Here is a 26,688-nt window from a genome sequence, read left to right as displayed (position 1 = left end):
CAATTTGCATTTGCAGCAAGTTGGCAATTCTATTACATTTAATCGATTTTGCAATCGATTGTTAGCCTCTTCTGCTTTGTTTATTGATTGCAGATGGTGTAAACATATTAATTGTATTTATTTATTTATTTAAACAAGTTGCCACAACAGTATGGATTTTGATAGCCCGGAAGAAAAGGAGTTTCCAGGGCTTTATGCCTCTGAAGCGATCGATTCCAAGTCCAAAAAGAGCAAAGAAGAAAGTGACTGTAAGTAGATCAAAAGCTGAAAAAGGGCGCTACAACAAAAATAATTTGCATTTCTTAATTAGTTAGTGAAGGTGACCATGACAAGCACAGCAAGAAAGATCTGCTCATAGGTCGACGAAAGGATAAGAAAGATAAGGGGAAAGATCGTGGATATGCCGCCCTGGAAGGCGAAAGTTCGCCAGAAGAAGAATTGGACACAAAGTAAGTTAAAGCGAACCTTGAAATCCTCTAAATATCGCCTATAATTGATTTTCTCTATCCACTCAGAAGCCCTTCAAAATCGAAGAAGTCAAAAACTTTTAAATTTACGAGCTCAAAAAGTAAGGAAAAACGTGAAAAATCACGTGACAAGGAAAAGGAACCAAAAGCGTTAGAGGAGGAGCCGCCCCAAAAGGCAAAAGAGAAGGAACGTGAAAAAGAGAAAGATCGACACCATGATGAGAAGGAGCATAAAAAGAAAGATAAAGAACGCAAAGAAAAGGATAAAAAGGACAAGTTCGAAAAGAAAGATAAAAAAGATAAAAAGAGCAAACAATTGCAACAAGAGGACGCGAGCGAAGTTGAAGAAGTCTTAGCCCTTGGATATCCTATCTTTGGTGTGTCGATTAGCCTGGCCACAGAACGTTCCCGATGCCATGATGGAATCGATTTGCCGCTGGTAGTGCGTGATTGCATCGACTTTCTGCAGCAGGAGCAATCGCTCAAATGTGATCACATTTACAAAGTAGAGCCCATTAAGACGCGTTTGTTGCACTACAAAAGATTATACAACAATCGCGATAATGATGCATCTGTGGACGATATACCCACCGCCTGCAGTTTGCTAAAATTATTTCTGCGGGAGCTCCCGGAACCGGTCTTAACTACAGATTTAGTAGCACGTTTTGAGGAGGTGGCTTCACATCCCAAAGTCACCGACCAGCAAACGGAGCTGCAACAATTACTAGAGCAGTTGCCTAAATGCAATCGTACTTTGTTATCATGGATTCTATTGCATTTTGATGCTGTCATACAGCAGGAGCGTTACAACAAACTGAATGCTCAATCTCTAGCAATGTTGCTCAGTCCAACACTACAGATGTCACACCGCCTAATGGTCGTGCTATTATGCCACTGCACGAATCTCTTTCCGGACGTGAAGCTGATAAAGTGAGTAAACATTGGCCAGATTAGATTAAAGTGCGCATCATGCGGCCGTAATATGACAGATCTCCAGAAACATGAGTGTAGCACCACGCAAACGTACTCGTTTTCGTCGAATCGTCAGCTTTTTGTTGAGGCAGCCATCAATCTAAATACTGTAAAGGAGCCTTAACTAAAATTTAATATTTCTTGCAGATATGTTCCGCCACTTACGTCTAGCAGTCCTGGACTCCCGGACAATCCGGAGGACATTAAGACAGAGCTACGCAAGCAGGACAGTCTGCTGACTCAGATACACAGCGAAATGAATGCGGGCTTTATTACAAAAAAGCGTGAGGAACAACTTTGGGAGGTCCAACGTATCATTACGCAGCTTAAACGGAAACTTAGAAGCTGTGAAAAGAAGCAAGAGAAGTCTATTGATGAACTAGAGCACACCACCGCTGCACCACCAGCACCAGCACAAGCATCTCAGTCAGCAGCCCAACCAACCGAACAAATACCACCCACCACCAATCAATCAACTGTAACTGCACCCATCGTCAGTGAGGATACCATTGACTCTGTGCCGACGCACACGGTCACATCGCTCCAGCAGCATGATGAGACTAACATTGCAACTTCGCCACCACCCATAGAATACACCGTTGATAAGCAGACAGGATATTTGCTGTTGTCCAAATCAAATCCTCAGCGAGATGATCTTTTGCGGCTGCAAATAGAATATGACGAATTAATGAATTGGCAAAACGAGCTTAAAACTCGTATTCTTGCCGAGCGCAACGAAATCTTTCGCATGAAACAATTGTATGAGCAGGAGCTATTAAAAGCACAAGCTGCTCCAACCATAAGCCAGGAGCAGCTGCCTGCGGAGGGTGACTACGAACGAATCATTGAACATTACACGCGAGAAAATGCACTTCTTGAGCACAAAAAGCAAATGCTGGGCATGGAAATCAAGGAAGAGCGACGTGCCTGTATTGCCCTTCAAGTAGAGCTGCGAATGCAGGAGTTTTAATTTATTCAAATTATCTGTCGAACAAAGCAAATTCAAAAGATATCTCAAATATAAGAAAAAGCTTAGCTTTAAACAAAAGTATTCCCGCGCTTTTCTGCAAATCAGTTGGCAGCACAGTTTTACAGCAACAGCTGTTTAAAGCTCAACTACTGCAACAATACACAGAATTTAACCTTGCGCCAAGTTGGCTGAAAGCTTTTAGTGAATAGCAATTGGGATTTTGCAAGTCGCGCAGCTGCTTATTGTTTTGCATACCAATTTTTAAACAATTTATTAAAAACAAAATAAAGATGTTGAAGCAAGTTACCAAGCAATTGGCGCTGCAAGGCGTGCGCAACTTTTCGGTCAGCCAACAGGTGAGCAATAATCAGAAATAAATCTTTTTAGCCACTTGACGATTGGCTCTTGCGGTTTACGTAATAAAAAAAATTTACATGACCACATAAAAAAGAAAAAGATTTCTGCTGAGGTCTGAAATAAAATATATTCACTCTTGATCATACTCAGGTTCGTTGTTAACTGAAATTAAAATATTTTATTATTCTTATTTTTTAGAATAACTATAAGGTGACCGTATGCGGCGCCTCTGGCGGCATCGGCCAGCCGTTATCGCTGCTGCTGAAGCAAAATCCCTTGGTCACGGATCTGTCCCTGTACGATATTGTGCACACGCCCGGTGTAGCTGCCGATTTGTCTCACATCGATACCAAGAGCAAAACGACTGGATTCATGGGTGCCGACCAATTGGGCGACTCCCTGAAGGGTAAGTGGATAGGGCCATAAGTGAGGTTAGGTTTAATAATCCAGACTGGAAAATTAACACATGATCATAGGTTTAGTATGGTATTTTGTCTTTTATTCTAATTTAATTTGCAGAAACAAGAACAAATCAAAATTCCTATTTTTTTTTTGTTTTTCATGTTTCTCATATGCATGTCATAACCGATAAGCGTAATTGATGTGATAAGAGGAAGTTTATTAGACCTTTATAACTGGCTTTTAATCTGTGCGCGAACTTATCGCCTCTTAACAGTAGCCTATTGTTTGGAGCATAATACAAAAGATCAAAGTGCTTTCATATAAATCTAGTATTCTCGTTTAATCTTTTTTATTGTATCAATTATCTCGGACAGGTTCTGATGTCGTTGTCATCCCTGCTGGTGTACCCCGCAAGCCAGGCATGACTCGCGATGATCTGTTCAATGTCAATGCTGGCATTATTAAGGACATTTCGAACTCCATTGCCAAGAACTGCCCCAAGGCTCTGGTGGCTATTATCACCAATCCCGTCAACACCTGTGTGCCAATTGCTGCCGAGATTCTGAAGAAGGTAAGTTTTGCTTAACTCGACCACATAAGGAAGGTTGTCACTAATTGTGCTTATGCAGGCCGGCGTGTATGATCCCAAGCGCTTATTTGGTGTCTCTACCTTGGATGTGGTACGTGCTCGTGCCTTCATTGGTCACGCACTCGGTGTTGATCCCCAGAGCGTGCAGATTCCTGTGATTGGAGGCCACTCCGGTGTCACCATCCTGCCAGTGCTATCGCAAAGCCAGCCTCAATTCAAGGGCAACCAGGATGCCATTGAAAAGCTGACTGTGCGCATTCAGGAGGCCGGTACTGAGGTGGTTAAGGCTAAGGCTGGTGCCGGATCTGCCACCTTGTCGATGGCCTATGCTGGCGCTCGCTTTGCCGGCTCCCTTCTGAAGGGCCTCAATGGCGATAAGAACGTTATCGAGTGCTCGTACGTGCAGTCCAACATTACTGAGGCGACATTCTTCTCCACGCCGTTGGTGCTGGGTAAGAATGGTCTGCAGGAGAACCTGGGACTGCCCAAGCTGAACGACTATGAGAAGAAGTTGCTGGAGGCTGCCATTCCCGAACTTAAGAAGAACATTCAGAAGGGCATTGACTTTGCCAATGCTTAAATGTTATCAGCTCGCAGCTACACACTAGCCAGTCAACCAGTCACTCGGCCCCACTGTTTCCTTCATTAGCTATCATTTAAAATTCATGCCAGCATTGGTTATTTACTTAACAAATTAGATCTTCTTAAGTTGAAAAGTGTAAAACAATCGTTTGTCCAAAGATTAAAATGCAAACCGCTCACCATCTTTCAAAATAATACTGATACTTATGTACTTTCAATTTTTGGGAATCAGTAAAAATATGTTAGATGACATATGGATATAATATTTGAAAATTTACGTTTAGCATCAAGAGGGAATGGTTTTATCCCAATAAATCAGGATTTTATATACACATATAAATATCTAGATTATTTTCAATCTTTTAATAAGTTACCAAATCGATGCAACAAAGAGCTATTTGCCTCGATAGACTAATTTGCTTTGATTGATGACTATTGTTACTATGAAAAATATTCTTCAAGAAATGCGATATATAATTTAATTTGGCAATAAACAATTCGCAATAAACGTAAATAACCTTATAGCATATTAAAAATTAATATGGAATATTAAATTACGCCAAAGGCTGTAAGCTCACAGGTTCTGTTGATGGGATACATACATAAATAAGTTATTTTAGGTCATGATTGTAATTTTTAAAGCTAATTCTTCATTTAACGATTTTTTCACAAAAATTTTATTTATTTTATTTAATTTATTTTTGTTTAATTAGCGAGGTTGACTTTGACTTACAAATATAAATTTCCTCCTGTCTTCTAGTAATAAATGACAATAAATATAATGAAGTTTGAGTATGTGAAATTAATTTTTCTAAAAGTTCAGCTTTCAGTAGCTCCTAAACCAGAATATTCCCTAAAGTTAGTCCTTTTGCGCTAAATATATAATATGTGTATGCTTATTATTTTGGTTGCTTGTTACATTGAGATCAACTTGAACTTTATATGATTAAAATTAAGCATATGAAAAATATTCAGAAAATCAACTTTGTGGGCTTACATAATCAGGTTAGTAAAGCATAAAAATTTGAGTTCTCACATTAGTTACGTTCATAAATATATATACATTATAAATATATATATTATATGTATTAATATATTAAATCAGTGCAGCCTGGGAACGGATTGTCTTCAGTCGGCATATAGTAAGCTGACAACGTAATTGATAATCTAGCCACTGGCCAATTACGTAAGTTACGTAACTGGCAGTGTGTTACGTTGCTGAGTATATGTTCGTATTTACGTTAAATTCGAACTGCAAGTATCCAAATTATTTATAAATCAATCTACACAGTAATTCTTCATAGCTATTACTAAAGTCGAATTGGCTAATGATTCAATGATTATCAATGTATTAAAACTTATCTTAACATTATAAAATTATTTAAAAATGTATCAGGGGGTAAGTGTATTGAATTGCAGCAGCTCGGTAAGGGTATTGGGTCTTTAAGTTTTATTGTTTATTTCATTGATGCACAGTGCGAAATTCTAATCACTTCAGTTTAGGTCCGCATCGCCTTCAGCCAATCTGTGCCAAACAGTTTTCCTCAGTGTATGCGCAGCTCAGTCATGGGGCATACTATGTTTTCCTGAGGCTCACATACACACACCAATACACGCGCAGCCAATTAAGCTTCATTAAGATCAATTGAAAAACTTGCCCGCATGTCATATTTGCGTCTCTCTCCACCTTCCCCGCGATATGCTATGTTTGCCTGTATTTGTCGACGGTTTGTGACTAGTGCGTACACATTTTGGAATTCTTGACATATCGCATATTCATATTTATATACATATGTATGTGAATATATGTATGTATATACATATGTATATATTTAAATAAATTTTGTACATACATGCATGTTTCGTTGGAGATCGTAAAAAAACAATTGTCAAACATAAAAAATCTTTAACGTATCTTAAAGTAAACACATATAAAAATATTTTTGATTAGATCATAGATTGTTGAAATATAATTCTATTCTGATACTTTAAAATATAAGAAAAATTACTATCTAGATTAGATATCGCCATCTCACCCGAGGAATCAGAAATCCTGAACATAATAATATATTTCATTCTTCTTCTAATCTTCAAGAAGTTCAAAGTGTAATCGCTTCAATCTTCTTCAACAGATAATTTGACTAGTCTTGAATGACTGTAATACTGAATTGATTAACAATAATGTGATGACGTCTTTAATCAATATATAATACCTTCAATCAAGATAGACAATTTGATTTGCTAGTGGAGAGTGACCCAAGTTCCATATAACTCGAATCTATTTGACCAGCACACGCCCCCGACTTAATTATCGACGATCAAAAGGCAACGATAACAGCACCAAAACAATCAATTGATACAATTTCATTCATAAAATCTGATCAAAATGCAAGCAAAAATCAGGGAGCACTCAAACATGATGACGCTGACGACGACAATGGCGACGACGACGTCGATTCGATGTCTCCTTCTACTGAATGGGCACTGAGTGACCAATTGGTCGGAGCGTTTTTAATGAAATAATGAGCAGGAATCAATTTCAGACGCTTACTACATACATAACAAATACAAATACAATTTTGCCGGCCGGCCGGCGTTTTTCATTACTTATTGCACTATATATTAAAACAAATTGGTAGTCATGGATTTTCCAGCAGAACGCCCAAGTCCCAATGTCACTAAGTGAGCGAGCGAGTGAGTGAGTTTGTAAGCGACCTTGTACAATTTTATTTAATTACAAACAATTAAGCCACACACATCGGCCGAGCAGCCAAAAACGATATGCGACGCCCACAACGACAACAAAGTGCTATAAATTCAATTATAAATTAAGAACACAAATTTCAGCAGATGCTGCAATCCAGTTTATTCATTCATAAATCGTTCAAATTAAATTTAACGTTGATCGAGTTAGGTATCGATACCATTGATTAGTAATCGATGTCTGCTTTTGAATTTCTGCAATCACTGACATACATACATACATAAACAGTAAAGGACTTCATAGGCGGCAGCCGATATTTAAATATTTAAATATTATAGCACTGGAGCACTTTTAATTTTTATAAATTGTAATTTTGAATAAATTTGGAAATTGCATTACTAGATGGAGTTTCGTAGTATTGTTAAATTATAATTTAATGATCCTTTCTTTTCCTTATGTAAGCTTCCTCAGGCTTTCAAGAATCGATATTATCAAAAGAATTAGTAACGTCTTAGTGTAGTTAGAGCTTTCATTAAACAAATGGAGATGACCACTTAATTGACTTATCCTTTAACAAAGACTTCGCCGCATTTATATTTTTTCTCGTCAATCGTTCAGCTATCCTATAAATCTTTCAGATTTTGCTGCTATAATCACACCATTTAAGTAATCAGAGGCAAACACAGACTGCATCCACATCCACGTTGAGCCACATTAAATGGCGCCTTTGGCTTAAATAAGTCACAATTGTCAACAATTAATTTGAATTACGCGCGCTGTGTTGCGATTTTTTGTGATCCGAGAAGACTCCGACCCAGAGCCAATTACAAGGGCCAAGGCAAGCCAAGCGAAGTGGTTGTCATCTTTCATATGTATATTTGAGCTCCATATGCGCTCTATACGATTCTGATTGGATTTAATTTATTGGCGTGTTCTCACTTTCACTTTGATTGCATTAAGTTGTATCTGCTATATTTCTTACACCAATAACACGACAAATGGGTAAAAATAAAACGCTCTGCTTATATATCAAATAAAATTACTTCAAATAATTTATTCTTTTTTCGTTCATCACGGATACATTTTTTATATGTGTGTGTATATATATTGAGTAATATGACAAGCAGGTATAAAGACATCAAATGGCTGTAAATATCAAAAACCTTTAAATTAAATTAATTAATATTTTGATTTCGTGATTGATGTATTAGTATATAATACATTCCATTTAAAAAAATATGAAATGGGCTTTCTATTAAACAGGATAGGAGTTCCGCTATATCAAAACCCAATCTCACATTTAGGACGGGCCCACAATTATTATATCAGATTAAAGAAATTCCAAAAGGGGTTTTATTTAATATTAAGAGAATATGTTTTAGATAATATATGTAGATTAGATTGAATCTATTTAAAATGCATATATGTACACATATATTTTCGAATCTTCCATATTATAAAAAAAATTCTTGGGTCGTAACAGACATTGTGTCTTGTTAATGTTAATAAAGTTGGAAATATATGTAATATCATAGCAATTAAATAATAAAGGAAAAATAAATTTTATTTTCAAGCTAAATACATTTTCTTAAAAAATAGAAAATTTATTTATCATATTTATATTTTCTTAGTTTACAGAACTGTTTACATAATTCAGTGTTTATTAGATTAGTATTAGACCAATATTTATATAAGCTGCGATTTAGCTAACGTGCAAAGCACGACTCAAGTATTGGAATATTTTTAGAAATACATTTATGACCGCGAGTCAGCTAGGCAGTTGCCGTGTCTGAGGGCTGTAAATACTCTTATAGCTCGTGATCGTACGGGTCAGATGTCAAAGACGTCCGCACATCCGTTGTTATGGAGCCTGCGCAGAGTCTCATCATGTAAAGTGCTATGCTAAAGGGGGTAACAAGTGGACAGGCAACAAGTGGACAATGGGCAACTGCAACCCCAAAGTGCCATAGAGAATTAACAAAATATGAAAAACTATACATCTTTGTCATGTCGGGGCCTGGGGCCCGATCGACTTGGAGACATTGTCTCGTACCGTGGGCTGCGGATTTCGAAACGTAGCTGTTGTTGCTGGCTGGCTGGCTGGCTGTGGCTTGGAGAGCGTCTGCCCGACAGCCGACAACAAATAGCGACAGCAGAAATGGAACTAAAGTACAAAAACTATTTGATATTTTATGCGGGATTTTAAATTGATCTTAACGAAGCTTAATTGGATGCAACTGTATTGGTGAACTGCTATGCCCAACTCTGGACTCTGACACTACGTACATATATATGTATATGTACATGTGTGTGTTTGTGTGTGTGTGTGTTTGTGCACGCCATATTGGAATTTCGTTGGCGCAGATCACAATTACATACGAGTGCGAGGTATACGATCGTATATAATATACATATATACACACATATACATATATATGCATGCTTGTGTGTGTCTGTGAACGTAGATATGTATGCTGAGAGGCATGGCAAAAAGCAAAGAGCAAAATAAACAAAAAAAAAAAAAAAAAAAAAAAAAAAACACATACATATATGCATAAGTATATCGTAATACAATGTGATAATATTCAACTGGAGGATGAGAATGCTGAATGCTGAACGATGATGATGCCGAGCTGATGCTGATGCTGATGCGGAGTAGAGACTGTCACTGGGTTCAAAACAAATATGTGCAAGTGCGGCTCGTGTTTGTGTATGTTTATGCGCCTGTGTGTCTGTGTGTATCTTAATGGTTATGGAAAAAATATGAAAAATTGTCGCAGTGGCACTCGCATTCAACAACAAAAGTTTAGGCAGCGCAATTTGGTTTGTGTGACAAACTGTACCAAGTTTCACAAGTTGATGAAGAAACCCAGAATGCAAATCTGTATTTGATTTTAGAGCAGATCACTAAAATGATTACTATTATTACAAAAAGAACGTAGTAAAGAAAAAAAAAAAAAAAAAACAATTGCCAAATATTCATATTTCTTAAACATAAACATTAACCCTCATTCCATGACCTCTCATTAGTATTTTTTCCATCTTGCTATGTCTATTTAGATAATTAAGATCAAATCAAGACATTCAAGGTATTGATATAATCTCTATTGCCGAGATCTTGGCTACTCATTAACTCTGTCTGGATCCTTTGCTCCCTTGACTCATTGACTTTTTCGTATCGATCAGATGCTATCCTCGTTGACTCTTCTTAACCCTCAAGGCCTTGAGCCGGCAGGAAAACTCTCTGTCGCACACCCCACCCGAGGATATTCCCGCACCATAATAGTGCCCACATAATTGGCGCAATCGCAATGCAAAATGTTGTCTGATTATTCACACGCAAGCATTTACGGACTAAGGCTGAGTCGCATCATCTCTCCTACTGTGGGGTGGCTTCTTTCTTTTGCTCAACGCCGATCGCGTGTTTGTTTCCCATTCTCGATTCTATTTCCGCTGCCCGCATTTTGAAACCTGCAAAGACAAATCCAGACAAAAATGTTGCCCCATAGCGCGACCAAAAGTATCAAATTGTTGCTGTGAGATTCTTTCATGAGTTTTCTGCCGAATTAAAATGGGAATTTTTACGTTTAGCCTTAAGCGTGATGCGAGTTGATCCTGGGAACTTCAGGTTAAAGTTTTTGTTTCTTTTGCAAGGTCAATGCGGGCAGCAGCTAAGTTTATCGGCATCGGGATTGGGTGGTGCGGATTGATTAGAGCCTATAATAAATAGTGAGAATAGTTTAGACAGTTGATCAATAGAGCTCCAAGGAGATTAAAATGGGGTATAGTAATTGACACCTGGCAATAGATAAAATCAAAAAAGATTTACTAATTAAATGTTGTTAGGAGGTCACTTTTCCTACTCATTTACCAAAGGAACAGGGCTTTTATTTTTTCTTCACTTTCAGCGAACTCTTCCCTCCATAGAACCATCAGATCATATGTCACGCTACATTCTTCCATTCGAATTAGAGGCCCTCAATAAGTGCATATGGAATTCGTGTATATATATAGCTCTAAAGAGAGAGTCAGAACTATTTAAGGGCCAACGATTGGTGAACTTTCTTACTGACACTAAAACTAATATCTCTTCCAACTTACACAATTTACTCCCGCTTTTCCTCCCCGGTCGAATTCCTGTCGTGAAATCTTAAAACTTATACCAATGACCCACAATTTATTGACTCGTAAGTGCCCGCCTGTCCGATACCAGCATTTGGCCAAAAGGTCGAACGCGCAACCAAACGCGCGCCAATCCTCCAAGGGTGAGGTTTAGCTTAGGGGCGAGGGTGACACGCGCAGCAGCAGAGATATAGTGAAACGGGGAGCGAGAGAGGGAAGGAGATGCCCTTGCAAGCGTGCGACGCGATCCTTGAGGTCATGTGGTGGTAGGAAATAACGATAGCAACGCGACCCTCATGCGATCGTATGGCGTGAGAGAATTCCAATTAGAATAGTTCATAACGTTGTATAGGGATTCGTTTTGACCAAAGCTAATCGACAGAAAAACATTTGCAGGCATGCAGGCAGGTGATCAAATGCTCATTATTTAAATAATGCAAAAAAGTAAATATAAAATAAGGATATACATTATATTTGTTGACTATGGACAATGAGAAACATCTATCACACTTTAAATTTTATTCTTATACATATTCATTATATAATCTATTAATCATTATTAAACGATGGCATGATTATTATGAAGACAAATATTCGGAATGCTATAATTCAAAGTGTATTTGAATACTAGATTCTAATAGAGAATGTTTAAAAGCTTGTAAGCAAATACGCCCTGATACTAATTTTCCCAGGATATTTTGATCCTGTTCGTCAGTTCTGCTGGCTCCTCTCGGTTTCGAAAAAGTATACGTATAATACCCACTGGGAAGTGTCGCGAACTGGCAGCGAGCAGATTCTCAGGGCAAAACAAAAACCACACCCCACGGCTGCAAAGGCAAACCCAGAGCCAAAGGCAAAGGCAAAAGCAAAAGCAAAAAGTCACACGCGCCAGCATAAAACACAAACACAAGCAACACAGCCGGTATCTCGCCCAATGCTCTCGCTCTGTCTCTCTCTCTCGCTCTTCCGTAGCACTGCTGTGGCGACGGCCATTGCTCGTCGCTGATTGGTCGAAACTGGCTACGCTGCGTCGCTGCCAGCAAATTGGTATAAAAGGGCAATCATCGCGACTTGTGTGCTCAATTAAGGCCACAGGCACAGAGTCGAGCGGTTCGTCGTGCACGGAGCGAAATCATTGCAGCGAGTGAGTGAGTGAGTGTCGCTGCAGCATCATTCAACAGGAGTGGCGCATAAGTGAAGGCGAATGCTTTTGCGCGTGCGCCAAAAACTAAATGCAATTAATTCATTTACTACAATTAGTGATCAGTGACAATTGATTTTGATTTTGATTTCATTTTGTGCGCACTTTGATTACCGACTAAATGGATTAACACTTGAACAACCTATCAAAAAGAACTTTAGAAAGTGGTTTATTGTGCGAGTGCGAGTACGAGTGTGTGTATTTCTGACTGCGTCCCTTTAAAATGGAGCACGCCACCTTCGATGATCAAATCTTTGGTGACTTTAGCGGCGGCCCACTAAGTCCGTTGGGCGCCAGTAAACCATTGCTTCCGACTTCCACGGCGACGGTCACTCACAGCAGCCTGCATCCCGTGATGCTGGGCAGTGTCGTTCACGAGCTGTGCAGTCAGCAACAACAGCGGCTGCCCGATTGCAACACTATTTTGCCAAATGGTGGTGCCGGCGGCGGTGGCTCTGGGTCGCCCAACTATGCGCAGAAAATGGACTTTGGCAATAAGCTGGGCTGCTTCTCGCCCAGCCAAAAATACGAGTACATGACAACGCCCCAGAAACTTGTGGACCAGCAGCAGCAACCACAGCAACATCATCAGCATTATGCCGTAACGCCGCCGCCTCCACTCTCGCATTCCCACAACCACAATGGCATGCTGCACCACAAGCCAAACCAGCAACAGCAACAGCAGCAGCAGCAGCAACTGGTGGGCATTATGAACGACTATCATGCATTAAATGGCAAGTTGGATTACTCGCCCAAGGATCCGTACGAGCCTCAGCCGCAGCATGTTCAGCTGCAGCACCAGCAGCATTTGTACGGCGGCAGTCCGCATCATAGTCATGCGCATGGCCACGGCCATGGCCATGAGGATGCCAGCAACGGCAATGGCAATGGATTGCTGGAAGCGACACCGCTGTTACTCAGCAACACGTCAAATGGCAAGCATAAGAAACCGGAGGATATGTGCGTCCAACTGGAGAATGGGTCGTCAACGCCGAATGGCATCAGCAATGGCAATCCCACCAGCAACGGCAACAGTGCCAGCAGCAACAACAACAACAGCAACAATAATAGCAGCAACAGTTCCGTTGGTCCTGCCACGACTGGAACGGGGTCGGCGAGCACAACGGTTGGTGGCGTTGTCGCTGTTCCAGCCGCCAAAAAAGACAACAACAAGAAGAAGGGCGATCCCAATGGCATAAAAAAAAAGAAAACGAGGTAAGTGCTGAGCCGACAAAACTATTTTCAATTAACTTAACGACGGGAAATCAATGAAATTATTTCACAATTTATATATCGCACAATGGGGCGTATACTTAATGTGCGCGCTGCCAGAGTTAGCAACCGTCCTTATTCGTGGACGGCAGGGGACACACTGAAATGTGACTTTACTGCTTAAACAATAACTAAATTTATGATGCGGTGACTATTTCGATTTGAATGAACTTTATTCTAATATCATCTATTAATACGCAATCTAACCCTATTTGATACAGATACAGACACAAATACAGATACAGATACAGATACAGATACAGATACAGATACAGATACAGATACAGATACAGATACAGATACAGATACAGATACAGATACAGATACAGATACAGATACAGATACAGATACAGATACAGATACAGATACAGATACAGATACAGATACAGATACAGATACAGATACAGATACAGATACAGATACAGATACAGATACAGATACAGATACAGATACAGATACAGATACAGATACAGATACAGATACAGATACAGATACAGATACAGATACAGATACAGATACAGATACAGATACAGATACAGATACAGATACAGATACAGATACAGATACAGATACAGATACAGATACAGATACAGATACAGATACAGATACAGATACAGATACAGATACAGATACAGATACAGATACAGATACAGATACAGATACAGATACAGATACAGATACAGATACAGATACAGATACAGATACAGATACAGATACAGATACAGATACAGATACAGATACAGATACAGATACAGATACAGATACAGATACAGATACAGATACAGATACAGATACAGATACAGATACAGATACAGATACAGATACAGATACAGATACAGATACAGATACAGATACAGATACAGATACAGATACAGATACAGATACAGATACAGATACAGATACAGATACAGATACAGATACAGATACAGATACAGATACAGATACAGATACAGATACAGATACAGATACAGATACAGATACAGATACAGATACAGATACAGATACAGATACAGATACAGATACAGATACAGATACAGATACAGATACAGATACAGATACAGATACAGATACAGACACAGACACAGATACAGATACAGATACAGATACAGATACAGATACAGATACAGATACAGATACAGATACAGATACAGATACAGATACAGATACAGATACAGATACAGATACAGATACAGATACAGATACAGATACAGATACAGATACAGATACAGATACAGATACAGATACAGATACAGATACAGATACAGATACAGATACAGATACAGATACAGATACAGATACAGATACAGATACAGATACAGATACAGATACAGATACAGATACAGATACAGATACAGATACAGATACAGATACAGATACAGATACAGATACAGATACAGATACAGATACAGATACAGATACAGATACAGATACAGATACAGATACAAATACAGATACAGATACAGATACAGATACAGATACGGATACGGATACAGATACGGATACAGATACAATTACAGATACAATTACAGATACAATTACAGATACAATTACAGATACAATTACAGATACAATTACAGATACAGATGCAGATATAATTATTATAAAACTTCATTTAATCATTTAATCTGTTCTTTTACATTTACAGAACCACCTTTACGGCTTATCAACTAGAGGAACTGGAGCGAGCCTTTGAGCGTGCTCCGTATCCGGATGTGTTTGCTCGTGAGGAGCTGGCCATCAAACTGAATTTGAGCGAGTCGCGAGTGCAGGTTTGGTTTCAGAACCGACGGGCCAAATGGCGCAAGCATGAGCCGCCACGTAAGACTGGTTACATCAAGACGAACACACCGCCGACGGCTGCGCTGAATAGCTCATTGGCTCCGCCTTTCGCCAGTTTCCCGCAGACGACAACGGTCACGCCGCCGGGCAGCATGGACAGCTGGACGAGCTATCAGACACCCTACGAGCTGAGCCCACAATTTAGCCTACTCTCGCCGGCGGCGAGTCCCTATGGCACCTATTCCGGCCAGTACGGCACCTATGTGCACGAGAGCCAGCTCTTTCCCATGCGCCACTTTGACTACGGCAGCCCGCCGCGCATCGAGATGAACGGTACCGGCGGAGGCGGAACAGCCAGCGGCAATCCAGATACTGGCGATGGCTACCAGACGACAGATCTTCAACAGCAGCAGCAGCAGCAGCAGCAACAGCAGCACCTTGACGGGAGCACCAGCACCCAACTGATTACTGTGCACCAGCAGTTGAATGGAAAGTATCTCAGTGCCGAGGAGGCTAAATATGTCCAGGTGCAGTGCCAACCGCCCACGGGACTGGAGGAGAACACAGCTACCTGCCACATGGATGGGCATCACTATGTGGCCGCGGGGACAGCTGCATCCGGCAGCGATGACAATGACAGTGCTTTGCATACTGTGATCAAGAGCGAGGAGGCGGGCGTTAGTGTTCAGCAGCAACAGCAGCAGCAGCAGCAACAGCAGCAACAGGCGCAAAGCTATGTCCTGCCGCCTTTTTTGAACTAAGAGAAATGCTCACACATCGACGTCAGCAGCGACGCTTCGTCCCTGCCTCTGCCTCTGTCTCTGTACTCGCATCAGCACGCTTCAAACGGCCATTTTGATTTCATTCAATTTCAATCAAATCCATGCTGCCCGAAATTCCGTGGTATGCGTGTGTGTGCGTGTGCGTATGTGTGTGTGCAGCATTTCCAAAAGTTTTCAAGCTATAGAAAATACCATAAAAATATAGAAAATATGGCAGCAATTAGCAGAATTGCTGCCATGGGTTCCTTGTAATTTTAAGCATAGTTAAGTTGACCGACAACAACAACAACAACAACAAAATCAACAAGTCTTGCCAAAACTTAATGCTTTTTATTAGCCTTACTATCAAAATTATAAAATATATATATCATACATTGTTGGCTTTTCCCAATCGCCAACATGTACGGAATGCATTCCAAATGTGCCTTATTAGCAGTAACCAGATGGATGAGACAAAGCCTCTCGCTTTCTCCCGATTCTGGTTCATAATTATTGCCCCTAGTTGTATGTATAAATGTAGTATATCAAAAACTGTTGTGTAGATAGACAATAAAGTGTTTGTATGTTTGTATAATTGGCTTATAGTATATAAACAAAACCAAAAAATATTTTAATACATATGGTATATGAATCTTAGTAATCTAATTTCGAGTTTCAGTTGCTTCAAGTTTTCATTAGTCTAAGATCTAGCTTGCTTCTTAATATGAAATACTCTAGGATTTGCAATGTATATATGCATAAACAAAATAATACATTTATATATTAAATAATAAAGAAACATATTTTGTACCGCACAGAATTCATGTCAAACAAAACTATGAACGGAAAACAGAAAACAGAAAACAAAAAACAAACAAAACATCAAAAATCATATATGATTAGATCAAAATTTTCTCTTATTTTCAAACATAAAATTAATTTTGGTTGTTTTCAAGATTCTTCAATTTCCTCAAATCGCCTTAATATTTAAATAATAGGGCAAATTTGGAAATTCGATTCGTTTGGTGCCTCTTCGTCATACGATTAACTAAGAAGAACCGTTGCCTTGGTCCAGAACTGTCTGCCAATCGACGCCTTCAAAAAATGGATGTGCCTGCAGCTGTTCATAGTCCAAGCGCTGCTCCGGTGACAATTGAATTAATTGCTCTAGCAAATTTCGTGCGTTATCCGATATGTCCACAACATCTGACGGATATTGTACACATCCGTAGAGTTCCAGATGCCCGGGATGCATTACCTTGTACGACTGCAACAACCAATCAATTAGAATTGAAACAAAGGTAAATCGAATGGAGTAACTTACCACGCCCAATAGCAGCTGGTAGAGTACGATTCCATAGCTCCACCAATCTGAGCGAAGGGTAAGCGGTCGTTCTGGGGCCACGAAATGATTTTTTAAAGCTTGGAAACTCAGCGCCTTATGCACGTAGTTGTCATCAGAGGTTAGACCCTCGTTCTGGTAGAAGTATGTGAGCATCAATTGGCCAGACTTTCCCAGCAAAATATTTTCCATATGTAAGTCTCGCAATATAACACCCTTGCCATGCAGACTGTGTATAGCTACCGCCAGCTCGCAAGCCCATTGACGCAAGCAGACCTCAGGCAAACGCCTCGCCGTCGTCTGCTGTCGTCTTGGAGTCAGCGCTCCCGCCTGCAAGTTGCTCAGAGTATGCGAGACTGACTTAAGTAATTGTTGCGAACTGCGCACCAGCTCGGTAACATCACTGGCAACTGTCAATGGCTGTTCCGCAGGAAATAAGTTGGCGTAATCAACACTCTTGCTAGCCGTAGGGGTGTAGCTTTGTATGTAGTCGTAAAGGCGTCCACCCTCGGCCTGCTTGAGCAACAGGAAAATCTTCTGGTCCGACTGGAAGTAAGCCAGCAGTTGGCACATGTAGGGCACACGTTGTGGCAGAAAAATGCTTTGGGTGGGCGAATTGCTTGCTGGCTTCTCGATGCCCTTCATTATGCACGTTGGCCGCGACTGCGGTTCTGTGATGCACTGCACCTGCATGACGCGATCTCCCAACACTTTCAGGACCTTGTACTTAGCCAATTGATTCCAGGCACATTCTAATTGCGTTACACTGTCGACTTCATCTAGAGAAAGTTGAAATTGCAGCTTCCTGTTGCCATAACGAGCGACATCGGAACGCAAGAAATTTGCATAAATATCATCGGCACGCGCCAAATATTTGGCAATCTTGGCCTTGGCAATAAACTTGCGATCCTCATTACTATCACATTTAGAGCCCACAAGCAAAAGCTCCACGCCGCGCTTGTAACGCCTATGAGCATCTTCATACTCCAAATTGACCTCCGACTGTACAGCATGACTGAATTCCAAGGCCGCCTCATAAATGTAGTCGCTGTCTTCGCTCTCCACCGAAGCCATAGGCGTCAGCAGACGCGTGTAGTCGCGCTTAGATTGTTGTTCCTGTTTTTCCACAATCTTATCTACACTAAGCTGCTCTTGCTCTTGCTGTTCATTTTGCTCGCTATCGCTACTAGGTTTGTCACAGCGTGGATCCAAGAGCACCATGCCATTAGCGTCGTGTGGATCGTAGGGCAAATCGAGTTTATCGCAAATTTCAGCTATTGCACCGCTGCCAGGTATCTTGAGTGAGCGCTCCACATACAATTTTCGTAGCGGTGATGAATTTGGTGATTGCGCTTCGCTAAAGAATTGTGTGAAACTGTTGCATTTATATAGCACCGGATGCTGGGCGGCAAAGTCAAGTAGTCTGAGTATATAGTCTTTACGTAGCTGTATCACATCCTCATCGAAACGTTTAAAATAGCTACTGTCTGTTGGCTCGGGCACTTTACCCGGCAGCTTCATACTTTTGTGCCGGCGACTGAGTTCCCTATGCAGACGTTTGACCTCATGAAATCTTTTCCATACTACAAGACACGTTAGTGCCTGAGGCACCGAACGGGGGAAGACCTAGCAATAAAGTGCTTAATAAGGTTTATAGTACGTACAAATCAGAAATACTTACAATCGACGTAATCTTGTAAATAGTATAGCCTCCCTTGTGCTGTTGCGTATCAGTTACTGTGAAACTGTGTATCCATCCTCCCAGATTTAGGGTCATCGTAGCACGAGAAGATATAAAATTCTTTTATTAATGAGTTTGATTTGATTTGGTAATGGAGCCCAATTGTGGTTGCACAAACTGCTAATTTTCTCTTTTCGCTTCTGCTGTTAACTGATTTTCGTAAATGTATATTCAAGTATGCATTGTACGTAAAACATCATAAATTTTCTTTAGTAATTTCATGTTATATTGCCTAAAATCTATCTTCGGCATCTTCTTAAATTTTTTCCATTATTTTTGTGTTGTTAAACAGAACAGATGGGAAGGAGTTATAACAGACAGACACAGTAACAGTATCGAGCATTAACATTTTCCTAAATGTAAATAACAGTGGATATTTAAAAGTTCGCCAAATCCTCGGACAACTAAAAAGTCATCAAAGCATATTTATCTTAACTCAGAATTATATATTTACTTAGAAATTATATATTTCAAATTGAACGCCAAAAAAATTATAAAATAAAATATATAATGAATAATTGGTAGACTGGATAAGAAGGCGCAGATTAGACTTTCTAAACTATCGAAAAATATGTTTACCTAAATAACATGGAAAACTAGTGCTCAGTATATCATATAATAGGTAATGAGACAAAAAATTATAATAACTCTTTTGTATTATACTTTTATTTATATTTTTATTTGGAAAATACAAAGAGTAAATACACTCGATAGTAATCGCTAATGTACCAGCAGACATTAATATATATACCGAGCAGTACGTTTTGTAATGATAATAAATGCCATGCACAAAAGCCGGCTAAGATGTATAATTTTTTTAAATATTAAAATTCTTCTATCATATATAATTATAAAATTTTGTCGTTACACACTTTACTTATTTATCGTGCGATTTTGTCTCTTATCGATACTTTAAATATGCGTTCATCGCTACTAAAGAGCCATCTTTTTTTGCCGCGCCTCTGCCTCTCATTCTCAGAGACATTTTTGAGCGACCGACGACAAAGTAAGCGTTTAAAATCAATCAAATAATACAAATTAATATCGTCTTGTGACAGTGTGTGTGGAAAGACAGTTAAAATTATAATAAGTTTTAAAAACTGAAGAAAAAAAATAAAATAAAATAAATTAAGACGCACGCTCGCTCTCAGTGTATAAATTATTCATTTTACCCCCAAACGTTCTTTACTGTACTCGCAGATTCGTGTAGCGTCCACGACGACATTGAAAACGGAACGGCAGCCGAACCGAGCGTGCGAGTGAACTAAGCAGAGCGCTTGTCAACTCAAAAAGCAGTAGAGAAAAAGAAGGCGACGAAGACAGCAGCAGAGCATAATCGACGCCGCACGTACCGGGAGCATTTAAAATAATTTTTTCTGTGGATTAATTTTACTAAAAAGGATTTAAACACAATGACTGAACGTGAAAATAACGTCTACAAGGCAAAATTGGCCGAACAGGCCGAGCGCTACGATGGTGAGTACGAAAAAGGGGGACGAAAAAATTTTTTTGTCAGCGGAGCGCCAAGTTTTGGGGAGGGGTCCAGAGACATTGTCGTCGCGTGGCCTGCGCTACGTCAAAAATTGTGGAAAATATCCACAATTTATACAGCGGGTGACAAGAAAAGTAGAAATTATTAATTTTGCAGACATGTGTAGGTGCGCCCGTCTGCCATACCATAAGTATAAGCAGAAACAGCAGCAGCGTCGAATCGGCGTCGCCGCCGCATCCGATGAGTAGTGTTTCTGCGAAAAGACCGAATACCGAATGAAAAAGAAGATGACGAGGAGGCGAGGCAACGCTGTTGAAAAGAAAGACTGTGAAAGAAACATGTAAAACAAACCTGATTTTTACCGGCAAAAATTCGCGTGGTTTTCGTTTTTGCGTTGGCCTTTACAAAAAGGCAACTTTGTTGCGTATTAATTTATATGTATATATATTTATATATATATATATATGTATTTAGTAGCTACTTAACTAAGAAAATATTTAGGATGGGGGGATTTTTCAAGTTGAAATTTTGTGTATTTAGTGTTCGGCTATAGGCGCGCAAGGGCTGCGCAACGGGGAAATTACATCGTTGCTAAGGGCTGTTTTGTAGTTGCTTTTGTGTTGCCAAGTCAAACTTAAAGTAAAGTAGACAAAAGGAACATGCAACCGTAAAGGAGTAACAATTAATTGCATATTTAAATATGTTAACGGTTTGCCTTTGCTTGTATTCGAAATCAGTGGGGGACGAAAACTTCGTCGTTCTCTTGTTCCTTTCGCTCTATTTCTTCGGCACTTAAAATGTGCTTTTGTTGCGCAGCAGCAAGGCGGCGACGTCGTCATCATATGCCGTACTGCGAAAAATCGATGAATGAATCGATTGTGTGACTGGGGCCTCACAAATCGTTGAAGTAACGATCACCGACCGCTGCTAGACGTTGGAGATTTTTTTTTTTTCAGTTTTTGTTTATTATACGAATTAGTGATTGTCCCTTTTACTAAAACTTTTCGAAAAGAACTTTCTCGCATTATTTAAGGGCAGGAACTTGGCAACTCTGCTTCATAGTGCAGAAAAGAAAAAAAAATTTTGCACTAGCATTACTCATGCTTCTGTGCGCATGTGTGTGTACATATGTATGTATGTATGTGTGTTTGTACGTCTCAGAGAGGCATACGCACGCACGCTAACCGCAACTATCTTAACTACTCACACCATCCCGGTCGAAAATTGTTGTTGTTGCTTATTTAATTAAAAATACTTCAATTAATTAAAATGCTACGGCTGCTCAAAATGCAAAACGCTAGGCAGCTGCCGTTGTTTTTGGGAATTGACTAAAAAGCGCGCGCGCTCAACGACGTTGCTCAAATGTGTTTCCGTGTGCGTTAAAACGAGATAACTAGTGTTGCTGACACAGACACTGATGCCTCTTCTGCCCCAATACAGTGGTGGTCAGAAGTTTGCTAATATGTTTCTTGTATTCGGACAGAGGCAATAGCTGTAGTAATTATATCTAACAATTTTACTAGCAATTGACAGGAATACTGCCAACACTTAACACAGGCAGTTTTTTTTTTTATCTCCTTCCCTCTCGCCGTTGCTTCGCAGCTCCAAAGAAGTCAATCAACTATTAGCAGCCACTGCGGTCACGCACACAGGCATACTCCTCGCACATACACATGTGTACATTAAAGTCTGTATCACATGTTTTTCTTCTTATTTTTGCCTGCGTGAGCTCCAAACTGTCCTCGTCTGTGTATTAGTGCGAGCACTTGGCGTTGGCCTTGTCGCACTTGCGACAGCTTTGGTCATGCTGGAGAGACTAACACAAATGCATTCCAGGCAGCCGGCAACGTCTGGCTTGCTTCTCCTCTAGACCCGCTTCTTCCCCTACGAAGCTCCTACACAACGCCAACTTTTACCCCTTTCCCCCAGCCCCTCCATATACATTAACGTCAGCAGCGGTAGTTAGCCTTTAAGTGTGCTTTCAGGTGCGGACTGCTGCTGCTGCTCCCGTTTATTCTAGCTACGTCTTTTCGAGGTCGCTGCTGTGCACTTTTTTGTTGACGTTCAGCTTAATGTCGTCAATAGAAAACAGAAATACAGAAGAAGGCAGAGAGAGTTTACAAAATGTTACAGATTGACTGTTTTACATGTTCTTGTTTTAAGTTTATTTTATTTAAGTATTTTTATGCTTGAATATTTATACTTTTCTAATATACTCAGGCTAATAACCTGATAGACACGCAGATGAGTAATGAAGAAATTGCAAATACAATACAAATAGGCGTATCCATGTTTAAGCATATTTTATGTCTTGCCAAGCTCATCAGCAGCAACCGGAGCCAAGGGTGTATCGCTCGCATTAGACATCCTTTTGCAATGTACCTTTGTTAATGGCGTCACAAATATTGCCAAAGTTTTAAACAGCATGTTAATGTGACGTATATGGATGTATATGATGGGTGGGTGTCTTGTACATATGTGGGTGTACGGGTGTACGATGAAATGGGGCGGCGGATTGTTGATTTTGGCTTTTTGACATATTTTTTTGCTTTTGCGTTGTCATGCCGTGGGAATTTCGCTTTAATTATATGGTATTATATTATCTGGGCTTGTTTATTTTTTCTACAATTCCACAAATCTATATTTTGAAAAATTGGCATATTTTTGGTAGGCTCATAGTGCTAGGTGTTGGAAAATGCGTTACGATTCTGTGCCAATGCCAAACAACAATTTGAAGTTCACTGAAAAGTAGCAACAACAAGATGCGACTAAATTGAGCACAGTGAATCACACAGGCAACTTTATTTTCGAATTTTCACAGCTACGTGCTGCAACAGTATATAAAAGTAAACGAAAAACAAAGCTCCCGCTGTTTGAACGTAAAAAATCATGAGGGGTATGATGGGGGCGGCGTTCATGCTTAAATACATACATAGTCATATACATATATGTTAGCAGCTCGCAACTAGAGAGGGAGAGAGAGAAAGACTGATGAAGAGAGTAGTGCAGGCAATGTCAAAATGCCAGAATTACTCTATTTAGCACCGATTTGTTTCTATGTGTCCTACAAATATATATACATATAATTAACGTGTGTGTGTGTGTGTGTGTGTGTCAGTTGAAATGTTATCAATACGCACACAAAAGTAACAACCGACTCAAAAGTTGCAGCTGTATTTCGAAATAATTCAGTCACTGCAAATGCATGTGATTCATGACGCGGTTTTGAGCCGATGACGCCTTTCGCATTGTTGCCTAGCCTAGACAAATGTGCAATAATGTGAGTGACGAGGTGTTATTTTCCTGATTTTTCTTATCATGACTCTCCATGACAAAATTGGCCTAAAGCTGGCAAATAGTAGTCACAGGAAACAGCTATGTATATATCATCTACCTGAGTGTGTGATAGGTTATGTCATTAAAGATTGGGAGTTTGTCTACGCATAGATAGCGAATATGCGAATGTGAGTGTGGATAGCCGATAATATGGAAAAGCAAACAACTACAGTGGATACTAAGTTGAGGTAACTAATGATAGAATATTTATTTTCAGCATATCACAAATTCCGGCAGTGATTATATAAATTAGCATATTAGGCGCCTAAGAGAAATTTATTAAATGTATTTTGTTTATTTGTTGTGCACTTACAGAAATGGTGGAGGCCATGAAGAAGGTCGCTTCCATGGACGTTGAGCTGACCGTTGAGGAGCGTAATTTGCTATCGGTTGCCTACAAGAATGTAATCGGAGCACGTCGCGCTTCATGGCGCATCATTACCTCCATTGAACAGAAGGAGGAGAACAAGGGCGCTGAAGAGAAATTGGAAATGATTAAGACCTATCGTGGTCAGGTGGAAAAGGAGCTGCGCGACATTTGCTCGGATATATTAAATGTGCTCGAGAAACATCTCATTCCATGCGCCACGTCCGGCGAAAGTAAAGTATTCTACTATAAGATGAAGGGCGATTATCATCGTTATTTGGCCGAATTCGCCACCGGTTCGGATCGTAAGGATGCTGCTGAGAACTCGCTGATTGCCTATAAGGCAGCAAGCGATATTGCCATGAACGATCTGCCACCAACACATCCCATCCGATTGGGTCTGGCTTTGAACTTCTCGGTAAGTTAAATAACGCAGATAATGTTTGATTGAATATCAACTCATTAAAAGCGTTTTTTTTTTATTAATCTTAGGTGTTTTACTATGAGATTCTCAATTCACCGGATCGCGCATGCCGCTTGGCGAAAGCCGCATTTGATGATGCCATCGCTGAGTTGGATACGCTAAGCGAAGAGAGCTACAAAGACTCGACACTGATTATGCAGCTTCTGCGGGATAACCTCACATTATGGACGTCCGATATGCAGGCAGATGGTGTGTAATCGCCTCATAAATGATATTGATTTATCATATATTATTCACTTCCATTTGACTAATGTAATATATATTTTTGTCCTTTTTAAATATAGATTCCACAACAGGTGATGGCGAACCCAAACAGGAAATTCAGGATGTTGAGGATCAGGATGTGTCGTAATTTAAGTAAACCCCCGCCCTTCCATTTAAAACACAAAACAAAACAAAAACATATACCTTCTAAAGTAAATATAATACATATAATATATATGCATGCAACAATAAAAGAACACGCGCAACCGGGTAGTAAACAAGAATAACAACAAAAACAGCATCATCAGCAACAAAACATCAACAGCAACGATACGCGACAACTACTCCAAGGGCAGCAGCAACCACAGTAAAATATAACAGCAAAACAGAAAGAACACGAACAATAATAACAACAATGGCAACATCTACATCAGTAGCAGCATCAGCAGCAGCAGCAATACCCACAAAGTACATACAACAAATTCAGCAGAAAGCGGCACAAAGTGAGGGTGGTAATGGGCGTGGCTCTTGTTGGGGCTAGATTTAGGTGCAGCCATCGTCGTCTTCGCTGTGGAATGCGAATCTGTGCCCTGGCTCCCAAAGCTATACAGCAGCAGCAGCAACAACAAGCAACTACTACATTTGAAATTTTTTGCATTCGAGAAACAAAAGCATTATATTATATTTAAATAAATATTATATTTAATTCTGAGAAGCGAAAACAAAATAAACTCATTTCAAACTAAATACACACACTCGCACACACACACACACACACACAGTAAGCAAAACGTACATTTCATTGAAAGTTGGCATATTAATCATTTTACAATCTTATCAGCATAAAAATGAGAACTACACATAAAATTCACATCTTCAATTTTAATTTTAAGCCAGTCATAAAAGTAATGAAATGAAATAAAAGGAAATAACACTCAAAAATAAAAATACAAAAATTAATAAGCGCAAATTGAATTAAAGCGAAGCAAAGAAAATCGTAAAAACAAAATACCAAAACAACAAAATGTATGAAGTAAATGCATGAACAAAACAGCAACAATTAATTTTAATTTAATACGAAACGAAAAGCAAATGTGAAGTAAGAACGAAGTGAGCAAACAAAAACAAAGTCAAGCTTGAATAAGAATAAACTATGAGGGGAAAAGAAATGTTAGTTAAAGCGAAATTCGCACGAATAAATTTAAAACGAATTCTTAAGCTTAAATTTGTATGTATGTTAGTGTATTATTCAAAAGACACGGAGACACTGACACCGACACAGACACGAAATTCAAACACGGAGCAATCAATCACCATTTAAGTAAATAGAAGAGCTTTCTTCTTGGTTAACTATTTGATTTCTCTCATTCTCTCACCGCTCTATTGCTCGCAAGTAAAAGATTTAGGCGCAGTTTATGTTAGTCTTTTGATAAGTACAAGAGTTTGTTTAACGTTTTTGAATTCACTTCGACACAAACATTTCAAAAAACAAAAGTATTTGTAGTTGCTAAATAAATGGTACACATATATTTAAATATATATTG

At 39.5% G+C, this 26,688-nt stretch overlaps 5 protein-coding genes and 1 long non-coding RNA gene across 6 annotated transcripts; 4 read left to right on the top strand and 2 right to left on the bottom strand.

Moving 5' to 3' along the window:
- Positions 1–59: 59 nt before the first annotated feature.
- LOC6573797 (ralA-binding protein 1) lies at positions 60–2,765 on the top strand. The gene is made up of 4 exons (XM_001999820.4): positions 60–248; positions 311–449; positions 516–1,397; positions 1,587–2,765. Exons 1-4 carry the CDS (start codon positions 152–154, stop codon positions 2,407–2,409), a joined length of 1,941 nt encoding a protein of 646 aa, XP_001999856.2. The 5' UTR covers positions 60–151; the 3' UTR covers positions 2,410–2,765.
- LOC6573798 (malate dehydrogenase, mitochondrial) lies at positions 2,679–4,534 on the top strand. Its single transcript, XM_001999821.4, has 4 exons — positions 2,679–2,765; positions 2,965–3,172; positions 3,543–3,739; positions 3,798–4,534. The coding sequence occupies exons 1-4, from the start codon at positions 2,700–2,702 to the stop codon at positions 4,335–4,337; spliced, it is 1,011 nt and encodes a 336-aa protein (XP_001999857.1). The 5' UTR covers positions 2,679–2,699; the 3' UTR covers positions 4,338–4,534.
- Positions 4,535–8,636: 4,102 nt separating this feature from the next.
- LOC122756785 lies at positions 8,637–11,983 on the bottom strand. The gene is made up of 2 exons (XR_006356640.1): positions 9,097–11,983; positions 8,637–8,991 (listed from the first exon to the last, which is right to left on the bottom strand). It is a non-coding gene; the product is annotated as an uncharacterized LOC122756785 (long non-coding RNA).
- Positions 11,984–12,237: 254 nt separating this feature from the next.
- Positions 12,238–16,998, top strand: LOC6573799 (homeobox protein B-H2). The gene is made up of 2 exons (XM_001999822.4): positions 12,238–13,581; positions 15,284–16,998. The coding sequence occupies exons 1-2, from the start codon at positions 12,590–12,592 to the stop codon at positions 16,176–16,178; spliced, it is 1,887 nt and encodes a 628-aa protein (XP_001999858.1). The 5' UTR covers positions 12,238–12,589; the 3' UTR covers positions 16,179–16,998.
- Positions 16,508–19,598, bottom strand: LOC6573800 (ribosomal protein S6 kinase delta-1). Its single transcript, XM_001999823.4, has 3 exons — positions 19,202–19,598; positions 17,503–19,146; positions 16,508–17,445 (listed from the first exon to the last, which is right to left on the bottom strand). Exons 1-3 carry the CDS (start codon positions 19,295–19,297, stop codon positions 17,227–17,229), a joined length of 1,959 nt encoding a protein of 652 aa, XP_001999859.1. The 5' UTR covers positions 19,298–19,598; the 3' UTR covers positions 16,508–17,226.
- Positions 19,599–20,162: 564 nt separating this feature from the next.
- LOC6573801 (14-3-3 protein epsilon) lies at positions 20,163–25,517 on the top strand. Its single transcript, XM_015167136.3, has 5 exons — positions 20,163–20,267; positions 20,462–20,737; positions 24,405–24,874; positions 24,949–25,129; positions 25,225–25,517. Exons 2-5 carry the CDS (start codon positions 20,674–20,676, stop codon positions 25,290–25,292), a joined length of 783 nt encoding a protein of 260 aa, XP_015022622.1. The 5' UTR covers positions 20,163–20,267; positions 20,462–20,673; the 3' UTR covers positions 25,293–25,517.
- Positions 25,518–26,688: the final 1,171 nt, after the last annotated feature.

The sequence above is a fragment of the Drosophila mojavensis genome, unplaced genomic scaffold, assembly GCF_018153725.1.
Source record: "Drosophila mojavensis isolate 15081-1352.22 unplaced genomic scaffold, ASM1815372v1 contig_16, whole genome shotgun sequence".
Lineage (NCBI taxonomy): Eukaryota > Metazoa > Arthropoda > Insecta > Diptera > Drosophilidae > Drosophila > Drosophila mojavensis.
Note: the sequence above shows the minus strand (reverse complement) of the source record. Positions and strands in the feature narration are given on the sequence as shown.